Source organism: Pelodiscus sinensis, chromosome 3 (genome assembly GCF_049634645.1).
Source record: "Pelodiscus sinensis isolate JC-2024 chromosome 3, ASM4963464v1, whole genome shotgun sequence".
NCBI classification, from domain to species: Eukaryota; Metazoa; Chordata; order Testudines; family Trionychidae; genus Pelodiscus; species Pelodiscus sinensis.
The window spans coordinates 198,674,663-198,698,748 of NC_134713.1; the positions used below are offsets into that span (position 1 = coordinate 198,674,663).

The 24,086-nt window shown below is 46.7% G+C and overlaps 1 protein-coding gene across 3 annotated transcripts; it reads left to right on the forward strand.

Annotated features, from left to right (window-relative positions):
• The first annotated feature begins 92 nt into the window (after positions 1–92).
• Positions 93–23,189, forward strand: APMAP (adipocyte plasma membrane associated protein). 3 transcript variants are annotated; one of them, XR_012903080.1, is made up of 9 exons: positions 93–252; positions 8,833–8,949; positions 10,969–11,084; positions 12,450–12,542; positions 15,921–16,037; positions 17,471–17,645; positions 18,113–18,247; positions 18,933–19,758; positions 20,585–20,613. XR_012903080.1 is itself a non-coding variant. In XM_075925865.1 (9 exons), the coding sequence occupies exons 1-9, from the start codon at positions 161–163 to the stop codon at positions 22,616–22,618; spliced, it is 1,248 nt and encodes a 415-aa protein (XP_075781980.1). In that variant the 5' UTR covers positions 93–160; the 3' UTR covers positions 22,619–23,189. The 3 variants fall into 3 exon arrangements, 2 of the variants coding, with proteins under 2 accessions (XP_075781980.1, XP_006136955.2); XM_075925865.1 differs by lacking the exon at positions 18,933–19,758 and adding an exon at positions 22,409–23,189 and having other exon boundaries at positions 20,585–20,777; XM_006136893.4 differs by lacking the exons at positions 93–252; positions 18,933–19,758 and adding exons at positions 8,158–8,449; positions 22,409–23,189 and having other exon boundaries at positions 20,585–20,777.
• Positions 23,190–24,086: the final 897 nt, after the last annotated feature.

Here is a 24,086-nt window from a genome sequence, read left to right on the forward strand (position 1 = left end):
AGAGTTGGTGGGCGGGGTCTGTGTCTGTGGGAGAAGGGGCGGGGCTCTGCGGCCACCACTTGGGCGCCGATAACAGCCGGGGGGCGGGGCCAGGCGCGGCCTGGGCGGGGCTGAGCGGGCGCGCGACGCGGGGGGCGGGGCTGAGCGGGCGCCGAGCAGCATGAATGAGGCGGAGGGGTTGCGGCAGCGCCGTGCGGTCCGGCCGCGAGTCGTCACCGAGGACACCGCGTCCCAGGCGGCGAAGGATGGCGGGTGCGGGCCGCCCCGGGCTGTCCGGGCTGGGGGGAGGGGCGAGTGGGGGGGAGGGGCTGTCCGGGCTGGGGGGAGGGGCTGTCCGGGCTGGGGGGAGGGGCGAGTGGGGCGGGGGGGGGGCTGTCCGGGCCGAGAAGGGGGGGCTGTCCTGGCTGGGAGGGGGATGGGAGGGGGCTGTCCTGGCCGGGGGGCTCTCCTGGCCGAGGGGAGGGGGGGCTTTCCTGGGGGAGGACTGACTGGGGGAGGGGCACTTTGCTTGCCAGGCTCAGTGGCTGGTGGGGCAAGTGGCGGGGCTCCTAGCTGTGTGGGGGCAGAGGGGCGGCCGTGGCCATGGCCTGGCCCCTCCTGCTGGCCTGGGGTGCGCTGTTGGTCGCTACGTGGAGGGGTTGTCGCTGGAGAGGAATTGCTGGGAGATGTGGGAGGAGGCGTCGGCCTGCTGGGGTGTTTCTCAACTCTTGCTGCATAGCCCTTCATCCCCCTCCTCCCGAGATCTCTTCTGCACTAGTGGTCACACCACCGCCATTCCCCTCACCCTCTAGCTTTGGGCTTATGACTTGCTATGAATATAAGGTCGTTCTTTTCTTTTGCAATAGCTCTTGTGATTTTCATGGTCACCATAGCACTTTAGGAATCAGGGAATAGCAGGCATTCCCTCTGTGGGATCAGAATAGACAGCTGGTGGGTTTCCCTGTGTTTTATGCATCTAACAGATTTTTTTTTCAGGGGAGGTTGTTAATTGAGCAGTATTTCTTTGTTCTTTTGTGCCTTTTAAGCCCAAACCTATGTTATAAAACAACATGAATAAATATTAACCAGGCTAGAGTTACTCATTGATTTCTGTGGGTCACATTGTGATTTTGGTTGTACTTATGTTGTCATATTAATTGCTTTGAGGGTGCACAGGTATATTCAGTTATTTGACTTTGTACTGGATGTCTGTTTTGCAGCAGTGTAAATTTACAAACAACAAGCAGTCCTGGGGCAATTTAGAGTAAGAAATATATTTGATCATGAGCTGTCATTGGATTAGGCAGCTAGTGGTTTGCACAGCCTGTGATTATATTTGTTTTCTCTTTCTTTTCTTCTCTTTCTTGCAAATTATTTTTCCTCTTTGTCATCCAGGTTCACCTCAAGGAAGGAGCTACCATTGGTGACTTTGTACATTGCCCAGTAGTATATCTGGTTGCCCATCCTCCTCTGATTTAAGGATATTAAGGACTAGTTGACTATCTGATAAGGAAATGCTTATCAGATAGTTGAATCGACTAGTTGCTTTTCTCCCCTCTCCTCCCCTCCTCTCCCCCCCCCACTGCTTCTCTCAGATAGAGCCCAGGGTATGGGCTTCGTGCAGCACTGCCCCTTTGAAACGCCACCGCAGCATTTCAAAGAAGCAGCACCATGTGGCGCTCTGAGTCAGCTGGGAACTCCCCAGCTGACTCTGGATTCCACGGAAATGCAACGGAGAGCCTGGATCAGCTGGGGAGTCCCCAACTGACTCTGGCTCTGTTCAACATTTCAAAGCAGCAGCACCGCATGGAGCCGGAGGTCAGCGAGGGACTCTGAGTCCCACGCTGACCCCAGGCTCCATGCAGGTGCTTCCACTTTGAAATGCACAAGAACCCCTGCTGGGGACTCTTGTACATTTCAAAGGAGGAATGCGGAAGTGCCGATCGACTAGTTGAATAGTCAGTGCATATTCCATCGACTACTCGACTAGTAAATTAATTGATATTTAACATCCTTACTCTGATCGGGCGCTCTCATCCTTCCGACTGGGTTGCATGCCTCTAAAGTGTATATGGCTCATCTTCACTCCCTTGGCACATCAGCTATCAGAGTCAGCAAGCTTTGCTGCTTTGGCAACCTGCCTCTTGCTGTCTCAACATTTCTGGCCTAAGAGGATGTGACCACAAGCACTGGTGGCTTCACCATTTTTTCCAGGTATCAGGAAGGGTCTGTTACTTTGACAGCTTCCTTTTTCTGCCTTGGTATGTCCTGTACTAGTCGAGTGGTTGGGACCACTTGTTACACCAATCTCCCTTCCACATTTGAAACGGAAGAAATACAAAGGATGGTTGCTTTAGTAGCATCCTTTGACGTGCTTTGATACTTCCTGTGCCAAGATGAGCCCTCTTTAACAGTCCCCTCTTCCTGGCATGGTGCGAAGGAGCCATCTGCCAGGCCTCTCCTTCCTTATTCTAAAAGAAAATTGACTTTTTTCAGTTATGTGATAGGGTGCATGTATGGAGCCGTTGGCTCAAGAGATCTTAGAATAAAGAAAAACAGACACCCTGATTTTTTTTAACTAACAATATCTGACAAAAAACACCTATATAGAGTTGCATGTAGTATTTTCCAACATCTGAGCTATTGATTTAGCTTGAATAGCTTGAGATGTCTGTGGATATATTACAAGAGATGAGTGATTCATTAATGGTGAATTTTCTGTTTCGCTGTTATCCTAGATGGCAGGTGTAAATGATCTCACCTGCCAAAACAAATAGATTGTAAAAATCGTATACTATACTAGGGGGCTGCTGTCTGTGCTCTCTACTCTTACCAACTCCCCTTTCTCTGGCCAGAGAGTCCGCTAATCTTGCACTGATTATATAGAAAAGTGAACAAACGAAAGTGTATAGAACAAACCTGTTAACACTGCTCTACAGCCAAAATGCTTCTGAAATAAATGTAGTCAAACTTTACTAATTCTGGGTCACTGAGAACGAAAATGATGCTTAAAATTGTTGATTGGCTCTAGTTTTCAAGATATGCTATTGGGTCAGTATATACGACCCTTGACTTTTAATGGTGGAGGATAAGTGAGTTATAAAGGGAAGGGATCTCAATTTAAACCAGAAATGACTAAAATACATCTTTGACTGAATCTATGAATAAATCTATGACTGGATTTGGACAGTACTTGCTTTTTAGGCAAAACAATGAAGGATGCAATCTGAAGCTGGTATTGCATCATGTTATTCCTAGAAGTCATGGATGATGCAATCATAATGAAGCTTACATCACTCTGCTGAAAAATTGCCCTATATCAGCTCTAGAAATCATAGTGTCGTGCTCTCTTATTTGTCAGTGTTTGATTTTTCAGAGGGACACATTTCTGTTTAGCCAAAATGAGCAGAGATGCCTCGTACTTGTGTGAACAGTGCAGATAACTTCTGCTATGTTTGTGGTGAAGTGACTTTTGCATCACAAAAGCGCAGTATAACCACTATGGTTAAGAAAGCCTATCACCTTTATTTTGGCTGCAAAATTGGAGATCAGGACAAGAGGTGGGCCCCACACATATGCTGCAACACTTGTGCAACAAATCTTCGCCAGTGGTTGAACAGGAAAAGGAAATCTATGCCTTTTGCAGTGCCAATGATTTGGAGCGAGCCAGCAGATCATACCAGCAATTGTTACTTTTGCATGGTGCCTCAAGTTGGGAAAGGTGTGTCAAAGAAGAAGTGGACTGTGCATTATCCAAACATTCCATCAGCTATACGCTCAGTACCCCCATGGAGAAGGACTGCCGGTTCCTGAGGCACCAGAATCATTCTCACTTGAGTCAGATGAGGAAGAGGATTAGGATGAAACTTCTGGTCCTGAACTATCAATGTCACAGGACCCACATTTTCTCCCATCCTCCTCCTCTGAACCACACCTCATAACACAAGGTGAACTGAATGACCTTGTCAGGGATTTGGAACTACCCAAGAGTAAGGCAGAGTTGTTGGGCTCCAGACTACAGCAGTGGAATCTCCTGGCAGGTGATGTTAGGGTTTCCATGTTCCGTGACCATCAAAAGGATCTTGCCCCATTCTTCTTCATGGAAGGTGATCTTGTAGCCTGCAACAACATCGATGGTGTGATGGCAGCCCTCAACATCGTTCATGATCCAGATGAGTGGAGACTGTTCATTAATTCATCAAAGACGAGTCTTAAAGCGGTTTTGCTGCATAATGGCAATGTTTTGCCATCAATTCCAGTTGGTCATGCAGTCCATATGAAGGAAACCTATGACAACATGAAACAACTTTTGAGGTGCATAAACTATGACCAACATCAGTGGCAGCTTTGTGGCGATTTGAAGGTTGTTGCTCTCTTGCTTGGTCTGCAGACTGGATACACAAAGAACTGTTGTTTTCTCTGCGAATGGGATAGTCATGCAAGAGATTCCCACTACATCAAGATAGATTGGCCACTCCGACAGTCATTGGAGCCTGGGAGGAAAAGCGTTCAGCATCCACCACTTGTTGAATCAAGGAAGATTTTGTTACCACCCTTACACATCAAGCTGGGTCTGATGAAGAACTTTGTCAAGGCCATGGACAAAACACAAGCAGCTTTCAAGTACCTCCGTGGAAAATTTCCAAGGGTAAGTGAAGCTAAGATCAAGGAACGTGTCTTTGTTGGTCCTCAGATTTGTGAACTTCTTCAAGATGATGCATTTGACCATGCACTGCGTGGCAAGGAAAAGACGGCATGGAAAGCCTTCCAGTTAGTGGCAATAAATTTTCTCAGAAACAACAAGGCAGACAACTACAGGTTGTTGGTGGAAAACCGCCCCAAGGCATACAAAAGCCTTGGTTGCAGCATGTCACTAAAGATACATTTTTTGCACTCTCATCTAGATTTTTTTTCCCACTGAACTGCAGAGCAGTGAGCGACGAGCACAGCGAGCGATTTCACCAGGTGTCAGCCGACGGGGAGGGGGTGGGTGTGTGTGTGTGTGTGTGTGTGTGTGTGTGTGTGTGTGTGTGTGTGTGTTACCGAGAAAAAGGTTTAACATCCGTGACTTTACTGCTAGGACCAAAGTCTCGTCACAGAAGGCAGCCGACAGGCGCCCTGGGTTTATAGGAAGAGCCTATTACATCTCAGATTTTAGCTGCTAGGATACAAGATCCCTTCGCAGCAGGCAGTCCCTTCGCAGCAGGAAGATCCCTTCGCAGCAGGAAGACTGAGAGATGCCCCAACGGATCTGTCACCTGGGAGTGACCCAATCCAAATGCCCAAGCTCTTCCTATACCTGTCCCTTATGACAGGCTGAAGTTCTTTTAAATTGTGCTTGGTTCTGTTACAGCAACTGAAGGAGTCAGGTTAAAGCTTAAACAGTTACAGGTTTATTAAGGAAGCTTATAAATCATATGGTTACAATGGCTATTGCTCTATTTCTTAACTGCTAGATCTTAAAAATGGTTACAAAGAAAATAAAGATAGAAAATAGAAATAATGGTACCAAGTGACAGCTTAATCTTTAAAGAGCTCTAAGTCTATGTGTACACTTAAGACAAAAGACTACATCCAGGTACAATTTTTACCCCCTTCTGTGCCTCTCGACTCCAGCGTGTCAAGCCGGGGCTGGTCCCTCAATTCCTAGGAAAGACAAAAATACGAGGTGGGCGTCCCCATGGAACCTCGGGAGGTCAAACACCTAACCCGACCAGCAGGTAGAGGGTAGATTGACACTCAAAGTGAGTGTGCTGCTGGACCCATCTTTATACCCATGGGGTCACGTATTTCTCTTTCTTATCTGTAATGCCAAATGGTGCTGGTCTGTCTTTTGTAAGACCAGTTCTTACAAGGGAGTTGTGAACTTAATTTACACTTGTAAGAGAGATAACTAAATTGGAAGTACTGGGGATTCTTTTCTCAGTGGGAGATTCCTCTCCCAGGGATGACTGTGTGTGATCGTATCAACATGGGTGCCAGCCGGGGCAGTTCTTGCAGCCTCGAGGCCAGCTTATTGCCTTAATCGCTCTCTCCTCATATCTATGTTTTCAGCTTCTCGGGATCAGATGAACCAGCATAGACTATGCTGATTTTATTGTTCCTTCTCTGCCCTGTATGCCTCATGAACCTCAGAGAGGCAAGTAAGATGGATGCGGGGGGGGGAGGGGGGGAGAGAGGGGCGGTCTGTCTGGCTACACCAGGACATTGCAACAATGGAGAAACACTATCAAGGCAAATGGAGCCCATCAATGCTTGCAGACTATTGCTGGACAGTGACAAGAGATGTTCCATTTAATGAAAACAAGAGACAAGCCAAGAAGTGCCGAGTAGACACTGAGTAGGACTAAACTATGTACATAATAGTTTTTTGCCTTTTGTTTCATAATACATTTTATTTATATAACCCTTTTGCTGATTTTTAAAGTGTTACATAAACAGGGCAGGTGAAATATTATCATGTAAAGCAACCATAAACACATTTACGATTAAAACTCTACTATCTACAATATGCATAGATGTAACATGTAAAAACTTAAATATCTTGGAAACAGTAGCCAATCAGTTGTTTTAATTGTCATATTTGAATTCAGCACATCAAAATACATAATAAATAGCGCATTTTATCTCTGAAGCAGACGACTTCTAAAAAATTGTAGACCAGTGTAATTGGTCTATTGCTCATGTACTATATGTTACAGACAGATCTCAGTTTCACAGTCAGTTCTGCTTGAAGTGCAAGTAAGCAAGACGATGAGACTCCATTTTCAAAAAGGCTGATGACGCATGGCAGGAAAACTTTATACACACAGGGCTCACCGAGTCGCAGCAAGCCCCGCTCGCCAGCTGCGCTGTCCAGCTATCTGCGCATGCGCAGATCGTTCTGCGCGTGTGCAGATCACCCGAACCCGGCTCTTCCAGGTTGTAATCTACTCGTCACAGGCGAGTAGATTTCATAGATTGTCGAGCTGTGTGTGTGTGTGTGTGTGTGTGTAATCCTAAAGATATGGGCTGGTGTTAGCCATTTGTCTATGTGCTAATTGCCTACTGGACACAGTGGTGTTTGTACACAGGGTGATGACACATTTCTCCACTCTTTGGATGATTGGCTCATCAAGGATTTATGCATGCTCTCACAAGTTCTATTGCTGTGGATTTAATTGACACTGCAAGGAGATGGGGCATATTAATGGCTGTTTTAAAGAGCAGCTAAGAGTCTCAGTGGCTGTATTTCCAAGTCAAGACTCAAGCATGCCAAAAATCCATGCATTTCTCTTCTCTGGACGCTTAGCCTAAGTGTCTTTAGGATTGTTTCAGTCAAACCATTTTATATAAGAACCACGTCCAAGAGATGACCCTGTTTGCACTGAGGAAGGTTTTGTGGCCCTGGTGTATCTGCACTGAAAGGCTGTACCTACTCTCCTTCATAGCTGGGCTGTTGTAAATGTTGAGAATCCAACGGATTTTTCGGGTCTTGAGGGACCTGTCAAGGTCATGTCCAGGAAACTTCACTCAGTCTTGAATTTTCTCTGACATTCGGGGATGGCTCCTGGCTTTTACACCTTCACACTCCAAGGAAGAATTTTTTCCAGAGAACAAACTCTCGTGATCACTATCTTTTCAAGAGTGAGGAACACGGTTCTCATGGCAAAGACGGGGAGCACAGGCTACTGTGAGTAGATGGGCTGCCTTTACCTACTGGAGGTCTCTGGTACTCCCAAGGTGAAATTCTGCGGCCTGGTTTGGGAAGGTGCTGTGTTGTTTTCTGGGTAGCAGGATCGGCTTGCTGTTCACACATCCTCAGTTTTAGACCTGCAACCTTAGAATTCAATGTCTTGTTCATGTTTTAATGGTTGTCGCGTATGGATGAATTGAAGGTTTTATTCATATTCAGCCTACCTTATCAGTTTGGAGGTGATTCTCACTAGGGATGTTAAAATGCGGGTATCTAATCGAGTAGTCGATAGAATTTTTATCGACTACCCAATGAGTCAGTTAGGCAGCCTGGCTCAGTTCTGGCTCGCGCTAGGTGCGGGACCAAGGCCCGCTGCAGTTCTGCAATTTAAAAGGCAGTAGGAGCTGGGCAGCCTGCCCCCCGGCTCCTACTGCATTTTAAATTGCAGAGCTGCAGCGGGGCTTTGTCCCGCACCCGGCGGGAGCCAGAACTGAGCCGGGCTGGCAGCAGCCCCTGTGCGCGGGGGTGCCGGGGGATTTGGGGCCTCGCTGCACAGGGACTGCTGCCACGAAGCAGCCCCTCCTTACGGTGTCTCGGGCAGGGGCTTCTCTGCACAGCAGCTATGTCCCCTCCCAGCCTCTGATTGAGGGAGCAGGGGGGGTGGAGGAGGGAGGAGACGGGCTTTTAAGAGGCTGATGCAAAGGCAGTGGGGAGGGGTGGAATGCGAGTAGCTGACTGGTCTACTATGCTTATCGGGTCGTCGACTGCTCCATTACATCCCTCGTTCTCACTAACGTGAGTGTTTCTTTAAAATATTTCAATAGCTTTTGTTCCAGTTACTGGAGGCAACTTACTCTGGGCAACAGAACTGGCTACTGGAATGGGAATTCCCAGTCTGTTGAGAAGGCAGACAGTAGTCTATCCGCGTACTCTAGTTACGATACACTAGAAATGAACCCTGGCAGAGTATACGTACAGTGGTGTATGCAAACAGACGACGCTGGCTGCCTGATGTGGCAGATGTTGAGCATAAAGAGAAGTGTGTGGTGGTGGGGGGAGGGGGGTGAAAGGGGAAAGCAGTTGGCTTTTCAAAAACAAAATAGTGTAACGAGAGGCTCTTAAAATCTCCTGGCTGAGTTTAACATCGAACGCTAACCTGTGTGTTTTGTGTGTGGCAGTGCGTACAGCAGCAGGGTGTTCCGGGTGACCTTCCTGACTTTGGCTGTCTCCATAATTATTCCCTTGCTTGGAGCAATAGTTCTCCTGGAATGCCCAATAGACCCTCAGCCTCTAAGGTGAGCTGTTGGAACTGAATTTTATTGCAAGGTTCCGTACTAATTCTCTGTTAATGGTCAACTTTTCTGAAGTTGCTGTGGGCTTATCTGCACTACAAAATGAGGTCGCTTAATCTAGGACGATCTAGTTAGTTGTTGGTGTCCATGCACCTTCCTTCTACGGGTGGTGTGTCCTCACCAGGGCGCTTGCAGTGACTGAAGTGGGGTGTTGTGGGGATCTCAGCTGCAGCCCTTCCCACCTGGCCCAGGGAAATGGCACAAGTCTGGGGTGGGTGTTACTTTGAAGAGTTAATTTATTATTCTTTTTGTGTGCTGTCCTGCAGTGGTGTGCAGGAGCAGGGCTGGCGCGCGCTGCTCTAAGCACTGTACCAGTACGGACGGAGACAGGGTCTCTGTCCAAAGCGCTACAGCCCACGGCTGTGGTCTCGCAGTTGGATCTGCAGCAGGGAACCCTGAGTGAAGTTTTACTGAAGATGGTGGGGAACCATATTGATCACAGACCCCCTCTGGATAAGGGATGTGAAAGTGGAACCGTGTACGCAATTACACACAGGGCGCCCTCCCCCCCGGCACTGCTGCCTCTGTATCAGTGGGGAGCTAGGATCTACCCCCTCCCCCCCTATGGGCAGGGGCTGCTTCACGGCAGCCTCCCTTGCCTTGCCTCCACGCTGCTGCCTGGAGACAGTGCTGTGGGGAGCTGGCTTTAAAGCTGGCTTTCCCCAGCACCAGGTCCTGCTTCACAGTTCTCGACTGCTCACTACAGCAGTTACACGTTGACTTGAATAAATGCATTTCAGCGTCCCTGCTATGGCTCAGGTTGCAGAGTGCGAGCCTCAGAATATTTGTAACTTGTTCACTGGATTGTTAAGAAAAACCCTCGCAGCCAAAACGATCCCTGTCCTGCTAATGGGGTACTTAAACGTGTCTGGATTATTGAAACAGAACTAGACATTCTTTCCCTTCCCAGTTTTTACTAGGGATGTAAAATCCCATCTAACCAGTTAACTGCGGAAGTGGGGCAGGTGAGGGGCTGCTGCAGCCCAGCTGGGCCACTGGGTAACCAGTAAGCATTATCCCATAAGGGGTGTTACTAGGCTTATAGGCTCCAGTCCTTGACAGCTGATTCGTGAGAGTCAATGTAACCTACTGGTCAGTGTCACATGGTCCTCTCTGTTCCCAATCCACAGAGGCTGATATGGACCCAGTCAGAAAGCATAGCTCTTCAGCCCAGAGACGGTTAGCTGTGGAGAACCTGGCTAAGATCAGTGCTCCCTGCAATCTGGGCCCGTGTGCAGCCGCTCAGGAGAGGTTCAAATGCTACCCAGCTGATTAGCAGAGCGCCCATAGCGAGGGGTGTGTTTCTGCTGGTGGTGCACATTCGCACTTGCTTCTGTGCACATAAAAGATGGAAAAGATTAGAGGGAGCATTAAGATCCTGGTTTTGGCCAAGATTGCAGCTGTTGCACAACTGTGTATGCTCACTTAGTGATGAGACTACTCAGGTGTAAGCTCAGCATCAGGGTTGAAGTGTGGTGTTTGTGTCAATTAAGGCTTGTTCAAGAATATAGACTATAATTATGTAGGATGAATTGTCTCCTCCAGGCAATAAACCGACACTCAGACTCGTGTGAGCTAAAGTGTCCATTCACATGGCTCCGGTTGAAGGTTGGGGCCACAGCTAGGACATTAGTCTATCAACTAGCTAAGTAGCAGCTCTGAACTGAGTTTAACGTCAACTAGTTAAGACTATGGAACTGCACTTTTTGAAACTGACTTGTATTTAAATGGACATCGAGATACTAGTGTTGTAAAATTCTCTTAATTCCTAAGAGCTGATGTAGGCTAGAGCTGATACATTGCCTCAGAGAATGCTGTTGGTGGTCAGGAAAACGAAATATGTGGTTTCGCAAACAGCTGTCATGTATGCAAGCTGGAAGAATTGCTCAGCTTCTTGCTCACGAGTATTTGACTTTGTACCTGTTCTGTGATAATCATAAGACCTGCATTTTGGTTTTACAGCTTCAAAGACCCTCCCCTCCTGACTGATGCATTAGAGCCAAATACTAAGCTGCGAAAAGCAGAAAGGATATTTGAAAATCAACTTGTTGGACCAGAATCTATTGTCAATATTGGTGGTAAGCCCTGGGAAACGATAGGGATTTAGGGTAGTTTTTTCACAGTTGCTTCTTTAAGAGTTTGATGCACATTTCTAGACTACCAGTTGTGCAGACTTCCATGTGTCTGCACTGTAATGTTGTCTTGGGTCGGTAACCATTAGCTTAGAGCTACATATCACCATGTAGCTGTCTTCCCAAAAGTAAGTCATTTAGTTCTGATGAAAAATCCTTGCTCTTCTGGACCATGGCCTTTAATGATGTCAAGGTTTTAGCCGTAGAAGCTACTGATCTGACAGTTCACATGGGTAACTTTTTTTACTAGATTACAATGGTTAAAGCACTTTTTCAATATCCACCTATATGATTAGATCATTACATTTCTCAGAGTATTAAGCTTTATTTAAATAAGATAAAACCTGCAGACAGTAAATTGTAAATGTAAATCATGTTGGGGAGGGGATTGTGACCTGGGACAGGCAGTTGGGGAAGGGGAGGGGAGGGGAGGGTATGTGGTGGTTGCAGGCAGATTACTGGCCTCGAGACTGGTGAAACCTCTGATCTGTCTGCAATTCAGAACTTTTCTAGGGAAGTAGAAGCTGTTCCTTCCTTGAAAATCAAAATAGTTTCCCCCCCTCACAGTTCATGTAACTCATTACAATTCCAGGCAGTTAAAGTGGAAGGTTAAAAGCCCAAACAGTTTAGCGATTCCTCTTACCCAACCATCGAAGAACTTTCAATTTGTAAGAGCCTGGCAGAGTTCAGAGAGGGGCTTTAGCTCATCATGGTGTATTAAGAGCTAACTTGTCCCATTGCTGTCATGTGACTTGGCATCCAAATGTTTACTCTGCAACATTTTGGGTTTTGGATGACTTAGTGCTGGATTACTCTCTCCCTTAGACAGAGGTACTCTTTCCACAGGTCACGTACGGCACAAGCAGTGTCAGTATAAACATCCCTGCTTATGTGTTTGGCCCCAAGGAACCATTTCTAGCATGAGAGGAAAACTCGGTGCATCCCTGTTGAGACTGCTACAAGGGTGACTTATGTGGTGGCTTCTGGTTCTTTTTTCTGGAAATATGCTCAGAGTTGAGGCCACAGAACTATCACTTGTGTTCATAGTTGGATTCAAACCAGCAACCTGCTCTAAGACTCAAACCCTCCTTTTTATTGATTGAATCCAACTAAGCTATTTGAGGGCTTGAATTGCCCTGTCTCCTTCCCCTCTCTCTCCAGTTGCAGGACGAGTAAATAGGGAAGATTTTGTGTTCAAAGTGCATTCGTTTTGTGTGGGAGGAATGTGGGCTCAGTGCTGCATCATTATAAAAAGATTTTCTATATTGCAGCAGTTTTGTAGCCAACTAATCATGCCATTTGTTTCTGCAGATGTGCTGTTTACTGGCACAGCTGATGGAAAGATTCTGAAGATTGAAGATGGGAAAGTAAAAATATTAGCTAGACTTGGCCATGGCCCATGCAGTAAGTAGATACACACATTTATTTTTCAGTTAAACCCCTGGGATAGATTTTGCAATGGTTAATAAGTTAGTGGTCAGTCTTGCTCTCTTTTGCAGGTGCACATCTGCATACATTTCCGAGCATAGTGCATGTGAGCAAGAGCTAAAGTCTAGACCACAGTAACATGCCCATGCTTCGTGGACATGTATTTTCAATATTCCTTGATTTCACACCCTGCATGGTACCTCTACAAACCTGTGATTATTTCTCACTGAATGGCTTGTACCCCAACACGTTAAACTAGTGTCCAGGAAAAAACGTGTGAGTGTGCCTCTCTCAGGAGTGCTCTCAAAGGCAGTGGCAGCTTTGTGTATTTGTAACCTTTGTCAGGGAGGCCTCTTCAGTTTAAAGCCTAACTTCGGTATCTAGGTCTGAAGATCTTGGCCATTATCACCAATGTTCCCCTGGTGTTTCTGTGCATGTGCAGAATATATTTGTATGTGCACCAAGGTGTGCGTGAATGTGCACCACCCGAAGGAACATAGCCTCGTTGTAGGCACTCTGCTAATCACTAGGGGCGCTGGAATCTCTCCTGAGCAAGCCGCCCAAGCGCCCAGCGTGTAGGGACACTGATCATCTCTTGCACCTACGTGTGTTTGCTTACAGTGACAGTGCAGCTGCACTAACTCTTGCCTGTGGAGACCGAGCCAGAAAGGGCACAACGTGCGTAGGCAGGTTGGGGCTGTGGACGTTCCCTCTGAAGGTGGGGTTATGGCCAGTGCTGTGGCTTAGCAGTAGTTGGCTTGTACATGCGACTTGTCTGTGACTCCCGACTCCATCTTTGTTCCCTTCTTCTGAAGGATAAGACACATGGTCTGAAGGAGAGATGTGAAAAGATTTCTATGAATTAGAATGGCCCTGTATTAAGCAAGATGCAGCCGACTATTTTTTAATTACACTAATTTTTCCATGCTGCTTTTCCCTATATTTATTGAAAATCTGACACCCATCGTGTGAAATAGACCCAGATTAGAGACATGCAATTGCATTTACCTGTTGGGTGAAGCATGCGTTGGTGAATTTAATTTTTTTAAATTGTGCTAATTGCACGTTACCCACATGTACTGTAGTGCACGCTTTAAAGTGCTTAATTTGAAAGCAGGGCTCAGAGTCTGAGTTCAGATTCCTTTAAGATAGAGCATTTATTTCAAATAAACTCCATTCTCAGTGCTGTACTTGGGGTGGAGGCATGGGGCCAGTGTTAGGGCATGCCTGCATTGCAGTCAGGAGGCACAAATGCAGCATACTCATTGAGCCAGCAGTGGTACAGGCTGGACGCCCCGGCGGGACTGTGTTTGGGCAGCTCGTCTAGTCTACTGTGGTTCCATTGTTACTTTAGTGAACTGGCTCCGTCAGTGATGGATTTGATCGATGCGCCTCTGCTGTCCGGACTGCAGTGTAGACAAACGCATAGAAAAGCCAAGTGGGAATTCTCTGCACTACCTGGGCCCGGTGTGGTGAGAGACGGCATCGTAGCCCTTTTGCTGAATAGTCTGGCTTTTGTGTTCGCCTTTCTGCATCACTTTCTCGCGTGAGGCCGGATCCTGAGCTGGTGTAAATGGCTCAGCTCCATTCCTGTCAGGGGAGCTACATCAGTACGTCAATAGAGCTCTCTGTTTAGACCACCTAGGCATCAGGCCCGCTGTGGTACTTCCTTTCATCGTTAAACTAAGGACGAAAAACACGCCCTGAAGAACAGGCAGGCAGGTGTTTTCCAGCCTGTGCCAGGAAGTTTGGGGGATGTTTTGAAGTGCATTTAAACACCCCCAAATCACAGTACCCACTGACAGCCCTAATGGGATCGCTGCGTAGATCCTTGACCTCTACGGAGGCATTAGCAGGGGAGATGACAGTCATGCTGGGAGGGGTGAGCACGGGTCTGCACTCCTGGAAGGTGTGGGGCCTTATGCAGAAGGGCAGGGCTGGGGCAGCCCTTGGCGCTGCCAGGAGCGCACCACATTGCCCTCCCCCCAGCCCTCAGAGCCCCTCGGAGTGTGCAGTGTGGCGCTCTGGGGGTGATTTAAAGGGCCCAGGGCTCCAGGCCCTTTAGAATTGCCAGACCCTGTGACAGTTGCCTTCTCTGCCCCCCCAATTCCCCCCCGCTTGCTGCCATCGGCGAGCCTGACTTCTAGGACTGTAAAATCCCTTTTAATTATTTAACCAGCAAAACGGTATGTTGAGCAATTAAATGGAGGTGAGGAGGCGGCTGGGCTGGAGCAATGACCCCATCCCACTGCGGATGGGGGCTGCTCTGGCCAGGATGGGGCCCCGATGAACCAGGTAAACGTTCAGATCCCTGCTGATTGCTACGCAGCTGACATGCTGCGTGGCGTTTTAGCAGACCGGTCAGTTACTTGCGTCGCAAAAGGAGAGAACTCAAACTGCGACTGAGAGTCCCATGGTAGCACTGGTGTTAGAGTAAACAAGTAGAAGCGGTCCCAGGGTAAATGTTAAATAGCAGCAACCGCCCTGTGGCGCTTTTGAAAAACAAGTTTAATAAAATACAGTGTGTGACTTGCTTGTAGTAATTTTCTACTTTAATCTTTTATTAGAAGGCAGACTTGCCGGGGTAAACTTGCTTGCTGTCCCCATGTACGTTACTACTTTGTTCACAACATTTTCAGTGCTGTTTGAGGTAACCTAGTAAAACCAGGTATTACTAACACACGGTGCTAGTGCCACACTTGTCTTCATTATTTGCCAGCTAATGGAATATACATTGTAACATCTAAACTAATGTAATTGCCGTGATTTCAGCTGCATATGCATATGAAATCACTATAGTCAATTGCTAAGCCACGTAGACACAACAAAGGTGGTTGTGCCAATATCTGCTTTGAGAACACAGATCTTCACTGCTTGTTCTAAAGGAGAATGTGTTAGCTCTCAGAAGTACTGAGGTTAGGGTTGCTCAGAGAAAAGTCTCTTGTCTTTTTATTATTCTCAACAGAATTTTTTGACTATCAGAGAACCAGAATACTTGCGGCTTGGGGATTTTCTGGCTAAAAAAAGACCACCATGTTTGAGAAGACAGGTTTTTGTCAATATTTGTTTAATCAAAACTCAAAGCTTCTGTCAAAACAAAAAATTTGAGAAATGATCAACTCCCGCGGTGAGGAGTGGTTGATGTTCCTTGCTAGGCTGGTCAATAGAGGGCAGTCTGAACGCGAAGCGTCAAGCAGCTCTGATTCATTGGTCGTTAATATTCATTCCCCATTGGAGAAATGTGACTGGGGGCTGCCAATGTAGTCTTGTTGTATTACATTTCTTTTCTGGAATGGCTTTAATACCAACTGTACAAACTGCTCTGCCTAAACAGCTGTAAAATTGTCTCAAAAGGAACCAGAGAAGATGAGCCTGCCTGTGGGAGACCTCTTGGCATCAGAGTTGGGCCAAAAAATACCCTGTTTGTGGCAGATGCCTATTACGGATTATATGAAATTGATCCAGTCACAGGTACGTTTTGGTGTCTCTCTCTCCCCTTACCCCCCCTTCTCCCCCCCCCCCAGGCCTGGCCACTGAGGTGTCAGGCAGCTTGTGTTCTCTTCCTGGCTCTACTTGACTTCCGTGGCTTTGCCCCAGTTACATCACCATTGTGTGCCTCCTATTTCCATTCCCATAAAGAAGGCTGCCAATGCTTCCCTTCTGGAAAGCACTCAGCTTCTGCCCCCTGCGTTTCATCCCTAGCTCTAAGTACTCTATTTATCTAAGCCAAAGCATAGTACCTCTCCTCTTCTAGTATTGAGCAGTTCACAGTCCTTAATGCATTTACCCTTGCGCCCCCTTTGCCCCCAACATGAGGTACAGGTGGGGACCTAAGGCAGAGGCGTTAAATAACTTGCCAAGGTTTCACTTGGGGTTCTGACCGAATGGAGCCTTGAATGTGGGTCTCCTAAGTCCCAGACCAGTGCTGATCTGAAATCTTCCCTGTCCTGCACTAGGTGCTGGCGGGGTGCAGTGGTCTGCCTGCACGGATTCAGCTGAAGGATCAAGACCCGAGTTTGAACTTGAAATTAAAATACATTATAAAAACTTGTACTGTGTGGCTCTCTACAGCGTGAAGCTTCTCCCATGTAAAAGACTTTAGTCTTACCCTGTGTTTCAGTGACTTGCCAAAGATCAACTAAACAAAACCCCTCTCTCCATTTCCTTCCCCGATACAAAATTTGTACAAAGACCTGTGAAAGTTACACAGGAAGAGCTTCCAAAACCCAGCACATGATTTACATCTGTATGTTTAATTTTTAGTGGTGGGAGAGGGGGAATTTCTGGAAAGAAACATATTTCAGTCTTCCTTCCTTTGATTTACACGACATACCTAAATCTCCTGCAAAATAAGAGCATATTTTGGGTCTGTCAGCAGTGACTTCAAAGTAAAGGTTGTGTTTAGCTTTCTAGCCAAGGTAAGATTTATATTCCCTTCGTTTACACTCCACCAGAAACGTGATTGCAGCTAAATTTATTCTATTCATTTTTGGAAATTAACAAGTAAAATGCATTGAGTAGATTAGGGGTTCAGTAGGTTTGAAAACCTACTCCTTTGTGAAACTGTCAGCGGTATCTGATCCCTTTAATGCAAAAGAACTTTGTTCAAGTACATTTAGAACTGATTTCTTGCTTAAGCTAACTTTTAAAAAGCTTACACAATTATTAACACTATTCATCATTACCATTTCTGTGCATGCAGTGAAAGTGGTTTGATAAAATGTCAGACTGACAGCTTAAAATTGTAAACATTCAAAATGGTATATAATGCTCTTCAGAGGTTTGAAAAGATGCTCGGCCAATGTAACACCTACCTGAATGTGTTAGGGTTTAAAGTATTGGTATGGAAAGATAAGTCTCTTTATTTTATTTATACATTGATTTGAATTATATTTTATCCTCAGGTAATGTGAAAACACTAGTGTCAACCAAGGAACCAGTTGAAGGTCAGAAAATGTCCTTTCTGAATGATCTGACGTTGACTCGGGATGGGAGGAAAATCTTCTTCACAGACTCCAGCAGCAAATGGCAAAGGAGGGATTACACATTCTTGGTTATGGAAGGCACAGATGATGGCCGGCAAGTATCAATGTGCAGCCTTCCCTCTATCCTATAGCAGATCAAGCCAAGAGGAATAGCCAGGACAACTTAGTTGTGTTTACAAACTCTAAGTCATTATGGAGCTGCAGGTAATGGGAGGCAATGGGAGGATGTGTAGAAGAAGCTGCCATGTGCAGAAATGAAAGAAGAGATCCTCTGTCAACAAGCATATTTGTGTAGATCTCTTCTAGTGGAATGTGCTTTTTAAGATGAAAGGAAGAAGTATCTCTTCCCCCCCTAGTTCTGTCAAGGCTGCAGGACAGCTGCCCTAACAAGCCGGTGTATTTCTGCCCTACTCTCCAGGCCATTTTTAAGTAAACTGGCATGTGCCCTGAGTGCACTGCTTATTTCATTCTTTACATGTAAAAGCTGCGGAATACGAGGAAGGGAAATGCTTGGCAAAGGGTCGTATCCCACTGCACTAAGTGCCAGGTTCTGTCTTTCAGCCTGCTTGAGTATGACACGGTGACAAAAGAAGTGAAAGTCTTAATGGTAGGACTGAGGTTTCCGAACGGGGTCCAGCTCTCTCCTGCTGAGGATTTTGTGTTGGTAGCAGAAACAACCATGGCTAGAATAAGGAGGTGAGTGAGACACTTGGGGCACGGGGGACGTTACTCTGTCAAATGGCTTTATAGTTACAGTGTTGGTTTTGGTTCAGTTCCGTGTAGGTTCTTATACCACGTTCATCGCTCTGAGCCCTGTCTCGGGACATTTGTGCTGTGTGCTTAGATTGTGTAAAGAAAATCTTGGGCCAAATACTTCCCTGAGTGACAGCGCATGTTACTCCGGTGATTTCAAGCAGAGCTCCACCACGTGTAATCAAGGCAAATTGTAGGTACTTGATTCCCGTCACTGTGACGTGGGGGTGCCTCTTGGTCACAGAGAATAGCCTGAACCCCTGCCCTGACCTCAAATGCACAAACACTGCACTGGCATATGCAGAATCACCCCCGTTTGGCTGTGCTGGTGACTCGGAGCACAGGAACCCAACACAAACCTTCGCCGAAGCCTTTCTCCCTGTGCATGGGGGTTGTTGCCTCTTCTCTTCTTGGTCCCTGCTTTTCCCTAGGCAGCCGCCCCCACTTTGCTTTTAACCCACCTTCAGGGGGGGCAATGGCCCTGCCTACATTACACATATTTTTGAAAAATGTCCGGCAGTTGCAGGACAGCTTTTGCCGGTCCTGGTCCACGGGGTTCTGGAAGGAAGTTAGTGAAAATGGTTCATTACCTGCTAACGCTGTTCTGTGCATCATACCAATTCATTAGGCCTGCTCGGAGCAAATCGAAAGAGGTGGTGTTAAAACAGTGCCTGCCGCTGTTGGCCCATCCCCATGAAGGCTGTCAACACCCGCGGCAAGTATCAGAGGGTAGCCATGTTAGTCTCAATCTGCATAAACAACGAGGAGTCCTGTGGCACCTTGGAGACCAACAGACTTATTGGAGCATGAGCTCTGTGGGCAAAGACCCACTTGGCACTGACATGCATCTGACGAGGTGGGTCTTTGCTCCAATGAATCTGTTAGTCTCTAAGGTGCCACAGGACTCCTCGTTGTTTAACACTGGTGGGTTAAACAGCAAAGGGGGCACTTCCCAGTCTCCCTGGGTGGACAGGGTAGGGTTTGAGTAGCTCTCTGTAGTGTGAATGCCTGTTAATGGTGGGAAGGAATTTTCCTCCAGGGTAGATTGGCAGAGGCCCTGGAGGTTTTTCGCCTTCCTCTGTAGCATGGGGCACAGATCACAGCTGGAGGATTCTCTGCATCTTGGGGTCTTCAAAGTATTTGAAGGCTTCAATATCTGAGATATAGGTGAGAGGATTATTCTGGGAGGGGTGGGTGAGATTCTGTGGCCTTTACTGTGCAGGGAGTCAGACTAGATGAACATAATGGTCCCTTCTGACCTTAAAGTCTATGGGTCTCGGCAGAACATCCCTGCTAGATGGACACACAGTAGCGAGTTGTCTCTCCCCTCCAGTCAGCGGGGCTTGGTCTCTGTTCCATGTGACGTTTCCGCACAAAGAAGAGATTAATATTCTTGCCTTGTTCATCGTCATGTGAACTGAAGTGAAAACTCCTGTGACTCTGGTGGACAACGGGTATGTATGGCACAGAGTGCTTGGTGGAGATCTTTGAGGTGTCCGAGTATTTAACCTGACTCCGTTAGCCACAGACTCTCTGCTTTACTTACACAGGCAGCTGAAATTCAAAGAGGCGCATTTCGGATTTACCGTTATTTCTGTTGAGATTAGAATTTAGTTGGCTAAAACATGAGTCAGTTCTTCACTACACAGCCTCCCCACATCTTTTCCTCTACCATAATCCGTATAGTAGATTTGACACAGTAGCACCATACCTTTGTCTTGTTTTGCATGGGTAAATTGAGTTTAATTGCTTAATTACCACAATTTATATAAATGATATGGGGCAAATTCTGTTGCTATGCTAGAGATATCTGACACATAAAATCAGAGGAACTCCATTGCCTTCTATGGAGTTCCTCTGGTTTTATAATAATGATCAGAATATGTCCTGTTAACTCTTAGTGTCAGTGACATTGCAGCTGTGCTACATGGACAATCTGAAATCTTGGTATTTAAGCTAATTCAGGCATGTTTGGCTTCCCAAATCAGACTCTTGGCTTTACTTTGATCTCTGTCTGCCCCACACGGGTTAGCTAACATGGTTCAGAAAGATTAAATCTACCTCGCTATAGTTTTCAGTGACAAGGAGAAAAGCTTCTATTCCACTCAGTTTTTTTCCTTACTGGAGTCATCTGCCTTATAATCTCTTCCTTCCATCAGCTGGGGCCGAGAGGCTTATCAGAGAGAGGAAAGTAGTGTACTGCATTCTGCTAGCAGTAAGAAATCCATTGCTTGTTGTATGAACTTTGTTTAGGTTAAGAGGCTGTTGTGATCTTTACAGGTACTATGTGTCTGGATTGATGAAAGGTGGCGCCGATATGTTTGTAGAAAACTTGCCTGGCTTTCCAGATAATATCCGGTTAAGCAGCTCTGGGGGATATTGGGTAGCCATGTCAACTATTCGGCCCAATCCTGGGTTTTCTATGGTGGATTTCATATCTGACAAACCATGGATCAGAAGAATAATATTTAAGGTAAGTGTATTTAAGATAAAGGGGGAAACAGTTTACTAGCCAATACTTTGTGTAGGGTCTCTTTCACCGAAAGATCTCATGGTACTCTGGTTAAAGCTGCAGGTAAGCCACATAATGATGTAGCAGGTATCATTCACGCTTTTTATAGAAAAAACCAACAGAATGGTCTGGTAGCACTTTACAGACATGTCGATGGTATCGTGAGCTTTCGTGGGCATGGCCCGCTTCTTCCGATGATCGGAATTATGAGTTTAGGATAAACCCAAAAATAAATAGGAGAGGGGAAGGGCAGGAGGGAGGGGGGAAAAGGGAGGGGGTGGGAGACAGAGAGCAGAGGGAATCAGTAAGTATCTGAAGATTGGGTAGTTAAACCGAAGCAGATAAAAGTCAAAGTCCATAGATAAAACTCCTGTGTTGGTCACCTGAAGAAGTGAGCTGTGCCCACGAAAGCTTATGATCCCATCTCCATGTTCTGTTAGTCTGTAAAGTGCTACCAGACCATTGGTTGGTTTTTTTCTGTAACAGACGAACTCGGCTACCTCCTGAAGACACTTTTTATAGTTAGCAGAGCTAAGGCTTGCTCTTACTAATGGCAAGTGCACAACTTACAAATGGAAATGCAATCTTCTGAGTAAACTGTTTGATCATCCTTTTGTATTCTCAAATTCTCAGCCTCACTAGTGCATCAACAGAAGGTGTTGGTATTTGACCTGTATGAAAATCAAATTAAAAGACTGACAAAATGTTAATTTTTGAGTTTTTGTTCCTCAGACATTTTAACCAACGTTCTTTTTTAAAGATTTTCAGCACAAAATTTTAGTCAATCTTGACTGACACGAAGCACTTAAAATGGAAATGCCAGCTGAGTTAAACACCCTGTGGCCATGCGGCATTTGAATGTTTGTTAAAAAAAATTCTGGGTGTGCTGAGTCTTTCGAGAAGAAGCCATGGTTGGGGCCCATGTCACACAGAAATAAGCAGCACTGTTGAGAGCGAAACAAAATGTGTTTGATTTTTGGCCACTGGCAATAATCTCAGGAAATTGTCAATTCCAGAGGGGGAACAGTGTCCGTCTGTATCTGCAAAACCAAGGAGTCATCCTGTGCACCTCAGACTCTGATTCATTTGGGCAGGAGCTTACTTGGGCAAAGACCCACTTTCAGATGCATGGAGTAGACATTAGAGGCTGGCATAAATCCACAGGCATATGAAGAGGCTCCCTTCTGTTATGGTTATGCCAGTCTAGTTATGCCGGCCTCTGTAACTTCTGCTCCGTGCATCTGCTGAAGCGGGTTTTGCCAACACAAGCTGATGCCCAAATAAATCTGAGTCTCTAAGGTGCTGCAGGACTCCTTGTGAAATAGTGAGAACACTATGCACCAGTGTTTATGCACCAGTGTCATTCTTGGTCCCAGAGCTCTGCACTGAAGTTAATTTTCTGCCAGTCAAGCTTTTAAAGTGGGCTTTTCAGTGCTCTGCAGTTCTCACCTGAAATCTGAAGACTGACATAGCTCACGAATTATTGCAAAGGCTTGGCATGATCCTTGATTGCTTTTAAATACATGATCAGTTTACGTAGTTCATGGTTAACTAATTATGACAGCTTAATGATGTCTTTTTCTTTCTTTAAGCTGTTAAGTCAAGAAACGGTGATGAAGTTTGTGCCCAAGTACAGCCTTGTCTTAGAACTTAGTGAAACTGGATCCTACAAAAGAAGCTTTCATGATCCCAATGCAATGGTGGTAACTTACGCTAGTGAGGTCCACGAACACGAAGGGCATCTTTACCTGGGCTCCTTCCGATCTCCATTTATATGTAGACTTAACCTTCAGGATGTTTAACTGCCCGTACAAAATGAAATGCCATTGTTACCCTGGAGCTGGAACAAGAACGTTTGTGGCAGCGTGTGACTGAGGCAGAGCGCCGGAAATGGATCTGTTCTGTGCAGCAGGGAATCCCTGTGGGACTGTTGCGATAGGAAAACATGTATGATTTGCTGTGTCCCCCCTTCCGTGGTGTAACTCCTCTGCGTCTTTACTCCCAACAGACATAAGACGTCAGAGTGACAAGTACATACGACCAAATGCTTTTATTGAGCAAAACCTGTTGCACGCGTTGCAATCTACAGAGCTGCTTCTCTTACTGTCCCACCGGCACAAACGATCACACTGGAAATAGGTAAATGGATGTAATGAAGTAATAGGCTTATTGAAGAGAGGGTGTCTTGCATGTCTTCACCACTGAGTTAGATCCTACTCTGTAGGCATGGTTTGGAAAGTCCCCGTCCTGCCGTGTTTCAGGGGTTGGTGCAGTAACCACTAGAAATCTAGTCACATCTTAGTATAACGTCAGGCTCTCTTTCCATAGGCTGAATTGAAGAAATGGAAGTGATATAAAGTATTTGAGCTGTGACGCTGTCTGTGATGCTTTCTTATAGCGTTGTAGTTACAGTTTATACATGACTAGAAGACTTACCCAGCATTGCCTGGCCCTGGCCCAGGGGCCCATGCAGGCCTCCTGATGGTGTTCCCCGGGCCCGGCCCAGGAGAAGAGGGGGCCCACAGGCTGGGAGGGGAGAGGGCAGCGGCCCCTGTGGTGGGAGCCGGGGCTGCGCTGCTGAGCCCCGGTGGTGCTCCTGAGGGGTATCCATGGTGGTGGGGCTGGCTGGCCCTACCCTCCGGGTCCAGTGCTGGGGCTGAGGGTGGGAGTGGAGGGGTTTAGGGCAGGAAGACCACTTACCTGGGCCGGTTACAGGCAAGATGGTGATTCCCATCCCTCCAGCCACTCTCTTGGTGATATGGCTGCCCCCAGTGGCCACTGCATATCGCTATCCCCGTGCTCGCTGCCTCCAGTGGCGACTGTGAGATGGCACCCCTTTGCTCAGCCCCCCCCTTCCAGGTTATGGAAAACAATCGAATTCCAGGCACATCCCGTTGTCTGGACACAGCCAGCCCTGACCTTGCTTTCCGTTAGGAGACGAGGACGCTGGGTACCACACTTGGTGGGCCTGGCTCTTACCGTTCAGGAGTTGCAGACAGATGCACCAATCTCTAAAGTACAGACCTAGGTTAAACAGAAGGTTGGTTCAGCTGGGTTTTAACCAGTATATTTAAATCTGTTCCGTATTGCCACGGGGAGGTGCCCTGCGTGTGCTCTGCTGCATGTCCTACGCAGAGGGTGGAATAGGATTTACTTGTGTTAGACTCACAGGTACAAAATGACTGCAGATTATTTCCTTGGCTCACTCTCCCTGCTTTGACAGGGCCGAGTTAACAATAAAGCCGGGGAGTGTGGCCAGGCTGGGGACCC

Excerpts from the sequence above, each read along its gene's own strand:
- APMAP (XM_075925865.1), top strand. The coding sequence starts at position 161 with ATGAATGAGGCGGAGGGGTTGCGGCAGCGCCGTGCGGTCCGGCCGCGA. Across the intron at positions 8,950-10,968 it reads ATAGACCCTCAGCCTCTAAG|CTTCAAAGACCCTCCCCTCC; the intron begins GTGAGCTGTTGG and ends TTGGTTTTACAG. Across the intron at positions 16,038-17,470 it reads TGAAATTGATCCAGTCACAG|GTAATGTGAAAACACTAGTG; the intron begins GTACGTTTTGGT and ends TTTTATCCTCAG.